The sequence below is a fragment of the Pithys albifrons genome, chromosome 6 (genome assembly GCF_047495875.1).
Source record: "Pithys albifrons albifrons isolate INPA30051 chromosome 6, PitAlb_v1, whole genome shotgun sequence".
Classification (NCBI taxonomy): domain Eukaryota; kingdom Metazoa; phylum Chordata; class Aves; order Passeriformes; family Thamnophilidae; genus Pithys; species Pithys albifrons.
The window spans coordinates 50,669,623-50,678,623 of NC_092463.1; the positions used below are offsets into that span (position 1 = coordinate 50,669,623).

A 9,001-nucleotide genomic window follows, 5' to 3' on the forward strand; every position below is an offset into this window, starting at 1 on the left:
TGTTAGTGTGACTTGAAAAATAGCATTGGTTGACTTAGATGGGTGCAAGCAGTGTTATGTTTTGGAAACCAAGCCCTATAAAGAAAAACAAGGAGACAGAAATAACAGTTTGTGGTTTATTTGGTGGTGGAGCTGGTACTACAGTTGGACAGTTACTGTCTTGTTGCACATAGAAACCTTAACATTTTTTAAACATGCTCAGGAGACAGAACTTACAACAAAACTGATATAGTACACAAAAATAAGGTTCTCTAAAAAAAAGTATCCACAAAAATTCCAAAGCAGTGTTAGGAAAATACACTTGGACCTATCAACAGTGAAGTATTTAAGCTATTCACCTAGCAGAGAAGGTTGGTCAATTGGCTTGACAATCCCTTAACTGCAAGAAAATAGTCTTTGGTTTCACACTGTGTAGGAATTAGTTACTCATTCTTCTGAACCAACATGAAACAAGATGAGGAAAAGGCAGAGGGTTTTTCAGGCAGTGCTGCTTTGAATGCTGGATTTCTGTCATACCACTTCACTGAACAAGACTAACTGGGTTATCTAGCTCTAAGAACATGGGTGTCTGTGAGCAGGGAAAACCGTACAATAGTTTCCTAGTGCTATCTTCAGGAAACTCATTTGTTCAGATCTGAGCTTCTTGTGTGTTCTAGTCGAGATACGTAACACTGGAAGATTTGACTTACTTGAAAAAGTGCAACGTAAGACAAACCACTAAACCCATTAAACTGCAAAGCGCCAAAGAACTGCTTGAGCAGATTTAAAACTGTAGTTCCTTCTGGATTGCCCAGAGTGTATCTGCACTCTTCCTTAATTTGTCCTCTTCCTCAGGTTTTAGGATCATCTTTACTACATCAGTGATGCCATTACTGCCCAGTACACAAGGAACACTTAGGAAGACATCTTCTTTTATTCCATGTAAGCCCTGAAAAGTAGGTAAGGATTAATAGGCTGGAATTAGTGTATGTCTGCATATTTCACAAGATACCCTATCAGGAAAACTCAACTAGATTTAGCTGAAACTAAACTAGAAAGTGATCAGTGTTCTTTGAAATTCCCCAGGTTTTTAGTTCTCAGTAAGATAAGACAGGTTAACAAAAAGGGGCTGCTCACCTTAACAATTGTAGAGATTGGGTGCACTCTTCTCAAATTCTTCATAATACTTTCAGCTAGATCTCCCACAGAAAGGCCAATAGCCCATGATGTGTACCCCTTCAGTTTGATCACCTCATAGGCACTGCAAAGACAGAAAACACTCATTACAAAACAAGTAACATCAACTGAAATGCTTAAAGCTTGTAAGAAGGGCTTTTGGAGGCGTCTTAAGCAATCTGGAGGTATCAGAAGCTTGACTAATTTGCTGACAGGACTGAAATAAACTCAGCAGTGGGTAATTCTATTTCTGTTTTACACTGCACCCCACAGTTATAATGGAAGCCTGGAAGTTAAAGCACTTCCCTACTTTAAAGTTTACTCATCGTGAAAACTTAACTCTGCCAAATCTACATTACACCTTAAAATACTATTTCAAGTTCTATTATGTTTGCATCCTGACATTTGTTTTGGGCTACTCTGGTATTTATGAAACCAGATCTGGGTACTGCAGTTCAGAGATGTTACAGCTCTTCATGATTTGTTCTCATGTTGGAATAAAAAAAAGCTAAAGCAGTATTTACCTGTCCACGACCTGCTTATGGACCTCCTTCCAATGTTCCTTGTCTCCATCAGTTCCCAATTCTGGATGAAGAGCCTTCAGGGAGACGCCAGCAACATTCACTCCACTCCAAACAGGTACTGAGAGTTACATATATATTATTATCACACGAACATTTAGTTTTGTCCTTCTTAAAGTAACAGTTAACATAAGATCTAGCTAAATTAATCTGCAACACATCACCATCTAGTCATGACTTTATATGTAGTGTGAGCTATAAGGCCAATCTAATTGCAGGCTGAGGATGTAGGAGCACATAAACATGTATATATGATATCACAAGGTTTGAATACATCCCAATTAAAGCGAAACACCTGGACAACAAAGTAAAAATGACAGTAACTCTGTATTTTGCAAAGTCTTCTCAAGAACTTATTCTAAATGCTTTCTCCTGAGTGCCAGGACGCAGACAGTAATGCTCCAGTGCTGCTTGGAAAAGTACAGGTTAAGCAACGATAAAGTTGCTCTTTCTCCGGTCCTCCAGACTTGGCTCTGCACTTCAGTCCCTATATATAGTAATTAAGAGATGCCAGCACAGGCAACTGAGTGACTACCAGTAGGTCTAGTGGAGATCTTTTGGAGTCTCTTGCAGAGAACTTTACCCTCTTGTTGCTTCTGAGGTTTTTTTTTGGTAAGTCACGGGAACAACTTAGCCTGGAAATGTTTAGCCAGGTCAGGTTACTGTAATGACCTTTTCCAAGCAGAGTCACTCAGGTCAAATATAGATCATCTAGGGTTACTCTATGCAGCAGAAGACTTAAAGCAAGACTTCCATTTTTAAGGTGCTACAAGGTTTTTGAACAGTTTTGCTGTAGCTTTTAGAGATGTTTCTGGCAAACAAAGTATCAGAAAGATTTCATTCTTACCACTGGAATCTCCATGCTCTCCAACAATCCATCCATGGCAGCTCAGAGGATGGATGCCCAGCCTTTCTCCCATGAGGTGGCGGAAACGGGCAGAGTCCAGATTGCAGCCACTACCAATGACACGGTGTTTAGGAAAGCCACTGATCTTCCAGGCCACATAGGTCAAAATATCCACTGTAAGCACAACAGGGGAGATAAGTGCCACTCATGAGCAATTTGATAAGTAGAATGCTATCTTCTATTCATATATTTCATCTGCAGGCTAGATGCATGAAAAAGAGCATAGAGCAATTCCTGTGGCCAGACTCTGCAGTGGGCCAACATATCACTGTTTTAAATAATATAATGACTGTTTTTATTAAAAACAGCCTCTCAACTCTGTCTTTATGCTATGCATGCAAGCATCAGTGCCCCTTATGGTGTCCTATGCTAAGGATCACTCGGATTGAAAACCCAAGTTACAGGAAACTTTTTGTCCTCAGACCAGACTGCTGACCATAGAGGGAAGATTACACTTTTTGCTATGTGGATATCATAGAATAATCTGAGTTGGAAGGAACATTAAAGATGATCTAGAGTTCCAACCCCCTGCCGCTGGGAGGTACACTAGACCAGGTTCCTCAAAGCCCCTTCCCAAGCTAGCCTTGAACACTTCCAAGGATGGGGCATTCATCAATTTCTCCGGGCCATCTGTTCCCATGTCTCATCACCTTCATAATAAAGAACTTCTTCCATATATCTAATCAAAATCTATCAGTTAAAGCCATTACCCCTGTCCTATCACTACATGCCCTTGTAGAAAGTCCATCTCTCTTTCAGACCCCCTTTAGGTGCTGTAAGGTGCTCCAAGGTCTCCCTGGAGCATTCTCTTCCCCAGCCTAACTATTTTCTAAAAGCCTGTGCTGGTCATGTTCGTACACTAATGCCACATTACTGAAGAAACACCATTCTCTAAGCCAAATCCTCTTAAGGCAGCACAAGACAAACCTGGGTTTGAGACAATAAGCAGCTTGCAGTTAGGACTGTATTTAACAACATTGGGAATGATGAATTTGAAGATATTCACGTTACGCTGGACCAAGTTAAGGCGGCTCTCCCCTTCCTGCTGACGGGCACCAGCAGTGACAATGACCAGCTTGGAGTGTGCAGTCACGCTGTAATCTGCAGATTAAAAAAAAGCCAGTGTCAAATATAACCTCTTTCTATGCAGTTTAGAAATGTAAGTTACTGGTTCCTTTTCGTACTGAGATCTAAAATTCTCAAGTTTGAAGGTGCAGTAGTTCTCCTGGTAATTTTCACCCTTGACTTTGCCTCTACAGAAAGTTTAATAGGCACAAGTGGCAAACTTGGGGTACATCAACATTTTACCATGCAGATGCAGGCAGTGATATTCCATGCTTCTCAGGGACAGATGGGAATAGGGATAGATGCTAGGATAGCATTCAGTGCAAGGGCTGTGTAGAAGAGAAAGAAGGTTCTGCCCTTATACTACCTGTGGGCAACTGTAGCTGCACAGCATGTTACACAGTAAATAAAGCGGGTTAAACCTTTGCCCTACTCAAGGCTGCCACTAAACGTAAAACCATCTGGTATTTGTAGCCATCAAGTAAGGACTAATGTGTTCACGGGTTAACTGGCTGTGAAATAAAGTTCTCAAAGGTGCAGAAGTACTTTCATCTTTCTGTACCGAGTGGTGAATCCTGGAAGGTAATTCCTAGCTGGACTGACTAATGTGGTATTTGAAACAATGTCAGTGAGTACTATTTCTATGAGCTTTCCTCCTAAAAGGGTAACAAGCTTGGATGACCAGTGAGAGACCTGAAGTGACCATCTCCATTTGGAAATAATGAGCACATTAGAGTCAACTACTTGCCTTTGCCAGAGACAATCTTTGGTGTTTTAAGGAAGAGGCTGCCATGCTGGAGATCTAGCATCTCTCCTCTGAGCTTGTCTTCCACAACATCAACAAGGGCAAGTTCATCAGCCAAGTCCTGCAAAATACCAAGATTAAATGCTAAGTTTACTGCCTCTTTGAGCAAAGCCCCCAATTTGTAAACTGTGAAATTACAATTATTTTAAAAGCTGTGATCTACTTCAGCAATTTTGCACAACTGTTTTGCCCCAAACACTTTCCTTCTTCCCAGAGTCCTTAAATTAGTCTCCCAGAATATCCACTTTCTTGAGTTAGTTTCGTACATTTCATAACCACGTTCTGTGTGAAATAGTTGTACAATTCAGCAGGACAATAATGAAGAATAATTTAATAGTGGTTCAGAAGCAACCTATTTGACAGTTAAGAAAAGCAAGCCTGGTGTTAACCACAGCATTTTCAATATGATAATGGAATACGGAGGACAAATCATTTAGAGCATTGATGACCAATTCTTCCAGACCACACTACAAAGAATTATTCCACTGTCCACTCTGTTTAAGATAAAATGACTCCTCAGGTCTTAATCTCTCTGTATGTTGGGAGTGTTAGAGAACTCCTACTTCAAAGGGAGGGTGGAAGTCCCTCAAGGGTATATGCAGCTCTTAAAATGATACAGAAAGTACATTCTGTCTGATACTGTGGTAAACTTGATTTCCAAGAACTGCAGTTATTTGTTCTCTCTCAACAATCTGTTGCCTCACTTCAGGCCCAAACAAAGCAATGTATAACCAGAAGTTCATCTTGTGTGCTTAGTATAACAAGGGAGACTATTTTGTGACCTCAGGATCTTCTGCTGCTTCATCCAAGCTTGGCATTTACCTTCATCAGGATGCTGATAGCACAGGCCATTCCAACTGCACCCACACCAACCACGCTAATCTTATTTTCAGCATGACTGTGCTCCTCTTTGTGGAGAGCGTGGATGAGCTGATCCTTGAGAGACATGGTGCACTGCTGAAAGGAAAGCAACACATTATTTCTCCAAGCTTTACAGCTTTTACTGACACCAGAATATTTTTATCAAGCAAGACAGACTTTGTTCCAGGATGATAACAGGTATAAAACACATGCCTAAAACATCTGGCAACACTGCCTGTATGTCACAAAACTATTGCAAAAATGAATTACTGATGGAAATCCTCTCATTAAACTTGCTATAGCTTTCCCTCAAACACAGCCCGAGGTCCATCAATTAAATAGCTGGTGGCACTCCAGCAGAATGTTCTAAATGACCATCCATATTACATTTTGGTACAGGAGGCCATTTTAGTACTTCTAAGCACAGGATGATCTGGCTCTCTCTGTTCTCACCGTCTTGAAAAACTGGTATTCTGTGCCCTGAAGCCTTGCCAGAGCTGAAGTTGTGCAACACTTAGGCAAGCCCTTCTGAAGGACAGCATTTGGTTTAAAGTGAAACTGCACGGTTTTGAATTAAGATGGCTGGTGTCACCATCTCTCCCCTCCCGCAACCACAGCCACCTGGTTGTATGGGTTCTGACAGCCACGGGTGCGCCGAAATGCCACAATGAGGACGGCAGGCTCCCTGCAATCCCGGCACCGTGCTTTGCCAGGACATGGTGCTCCACTGGGAGCAGCCTGAAGAGCCATGGGGAGGAGCGGACGCACAGATGGATGCGAGTACAGACACAACACGACTCTCAGGTCAGTGCTGAGCAGGCGGCAGCTCGTTTAGAGCAGGTGAGAACTGTGCGTTTTGGGCCGAGGGAAGGGACAGGAAGCCAGCAGTGCCCATATTTAGAAAAATCCACCAAGTTACGTCAGTCTTCACTTGCAGGAGCCTCCCGAAGTGTGGCCGCTGTACCGCACACTCACCACGTGCCCCGTCCTCTCTTGGCACTATTAGTCCTTTCATGTGCAGGGCTAACGAAAGGCACCCACTCAAGCACTGCTGGTACACTTAGTACTCAAAAATATTTGCTTTCTAGAGTGCCGATCCCCTGAAAGAAGCAAGTTGGGGGAGTAGTAGGTGGAATATTATGCCCTGAGCGCATTCTTACGTCGTTTTTCTGTGTCACCCCCCGGGGCACACACACCGATTAAGGGAAGCAAGTTAATCCAGGGAGACTCAAGGGGATGGAGAGAGGGGTGCTGGGGGGTTGCGAGTGGAAATCACGCCGGCTGGGCTCAACTCCAAGGCTGGTCCCGATCCCATCTCAGACGGGGGTACAACACCGCCTGCATCCCGCATTCCCGCACCCGTCGCGACCTGTCCCGACGATGGCACTTACCGAGCGTCTTCAACCGAGCACGGCTGTGGCTGCAAGGCGGGGGCGGGCGCGGCCGCCGCCCTAAATAGCGGCCGGGCGGCTGACGTGAGGTGGGCGGGTTGTGGCGGTGGGGACGTGCCCGCCGACACGTCGGGGTGGAGGGAGAGGAGGGGGAAGGAGTAGTGGGAAGGAGCGGGGAAGTGGAGGGGAGGAGAGGGGGGAAGTGAGCGGGGCGGGCGCAGGGAGGGGGCCGGGCCGGGCGGTGATGAGGGAGCGGTCGCGCCTGCCCTCGGGGCTCGTCTCAGGGCTGTCGGCGAGGAAGCTTCACCTCTCTGTATTATTAGCCGGGATGAATGAAAGCAAGCTCTCTGGCTCTGGAGAGCCGAGGGGCATTCAGTGCGTTCCTGCCCTCGTTCCCCGCCCGGGCAGCGCCAGCCAGCCCTGTGTTTCTCTCCAGGGGTTTATGGCCACCGCTCCGTGTGGAGCTTTTTGTCAGGTGACTGGAAACCTGCTTCTGATTTCCAGCTTAATCAATAAATGTATGCGGGTTTTGTTTACTTCCCCTTTCCATGTATTTATACAGCCAATTCCCACTCATTTGTTGTGTTAGGTTACATAAACCAGCCCTTTTCAGCCCTGCACGATACAAGCTTTGTGCTGGTCATCGGGACGTACTTCCTGGGAGACTCTCAGCTGGAATGCTTTTCCTCCTGAGAGAGGCTGCTGCACGGAGTGTTTTACACAGCGATGCCACAAACACAACATTAGCCTTTTCCTGAAGTTACTGGAAATTCCATGACCGGACTCACACTTGTCTTTTTCACAGTCATGCCACGCTGTCAGCTCCCTATCACCCCATGGCTGCTTCCTAAGTCCTCCTTTTCTTATCATGGCTCCAGCAAAAAGAAAAAAAAACCCACTTCCTGAATGCCTGAAGTTTCATTTTCATACTATACTATTCTATTTTGTGGGTCTTCCCACAAAGCTGGGTTTTAGTAAACCCATGCTTTTATCCCTTTATTCATCAAATGTCACATTTATAGTTAAATTTTCCATTGTAAGTTTTCCTGAAGAACTGCACAGACATCAAAAGCACAGACCCAAACTGCTCCCAGCATAGCTCACTTCTTAATACTTGCTGTTCTTTGGGACTGTGGGGATGCTTTCAGGTAGGCAGACTTAAAATGTTTGCACCTGGATCTGTGATTCACTGTATGTCAGAATTCTGGGACTGAGAATGCCTGGTTCCCCCAGCTGGAACACAGCAGACTCCTTGAGTTTTACTTGTCATCTGCATGTGTTCATTTATTATCTTGTACCCATTTTTGCCTTCTCTTGGGCCTCCTGTCTTTAGCCCATGGATTAACGTGTTCATCCTTACTGAAAATCAGGGAAGCAGTCATTGAATCTTGTGTGAGTAGCTGGGTTACTTTTGTTTTCCCATTCTTGTTTTACAGTGATCCTTTTCCTTCCTTTTTTCTTTTTAATTTCTTGTAGTTATGGTGCCTCTCTGGTGTTTGATTTTGTCTGAGTTTCCTTTGGGAATTTTAACTCTAGCTGATTTTTGGCAATCTCTCTTCTCAGCTCCTAGAATGTACTGAGTTCCTTTTGAGGTGCTTATCTTGCTATGGCACTCCCAGTCACAGACCATCTCAGTAACAATTTCCTTCTGCTGGGGTGATCTGACTGGAATGTAGCCCAAAGCCTCATCATTTATTTGACCGTCCACTGGCAAAATAAAAGAAACAAGAAACACAGGAGATGAAACATCTGAAAATTCTTGAAACATAGAAAAAGGAAATTTTCATGAAACAAGCCAGAAAAGTACAAAATTCTTCTTTTTATAAAGACCAGCACTTCCACCAAAGGAGGTTAAATAGAATGGCCTATCAGCTGCTGAACTAGATGTGCTTTGTTCCTTGCTGCTGCTGGAGGAAGGAGTGATGCCTGTGAGATGTGCCGTGTCAGAGGAGACTGGCACTAAGGAAAGAAACTGTGCTGAGTAGGCCTACAGCTGCATGAATGCAGGATAAAAGGAAACATAGTTCTGTCATTCTGCATTATTCTGGGTTCCCTGAGCATCTTGTTCTATCAGAAGCCTCAAGGATGGATTAGGAAACTTTTTTCTGCATCCCAAGAATCTGTATTTAGAGTGGCTCTATATGAATGGGACTGAACATCTCATCCAGAATTTGGATAACAGAGAGCTGGTCAGACAGAAAATAAACATCTGACATAAAGGAAGATTAAAAAAAAT

The 9,001-nt window shown here is 44.0% G+C and overlaps 1 protein-coding gene across 2 annotated transcripts; it reads right to left on the reverse strand.

The window, feature by feature from the left end:
* Positions 1-102: 102 nt before the first annotated feature.
* LOC139673341 (L-lactate dehydrogenase A chain) lies at positions 103-6,874 on the reverse strand. 2 transcript variants are annotated; one of them, XM_071558854.1, is made up of 8 exons: positions 6,766-6,874; positions 5,336-5,470; positions 4,457-4,574; positions 3,571-3,744; positions 2,584-2,757; positions 1,680-1,797; positions 1,117-1,240; positions 103-928 (listed from the first exon to the last, which is right to left on the reverse strand). In XM_071558854.1, the coding sequence occupies exons 2-8, from the start codon at positions 5,459-5,461 to the stop codon at positions 764-766; spliced, it is 999 nt and encodes a 332-aa protein (XP_071414955.1). In that variant the 5' UTR covers positions 5,462-5,470; positions 6,766-6,874; the 3' UTR covers positions 103-763. The 2 variants fall into 2 exon arrangements, with proteins under 2 accessions (XP_071414955.1, XP_071414956.1); XM_071558855.1 differs by having other exon boundaries at positions 5,336-5,467; positions 6,766-6,871.
* Between the last annotated feature and the right edge of the window lie 2,127 nt (positions 6,875-9,001).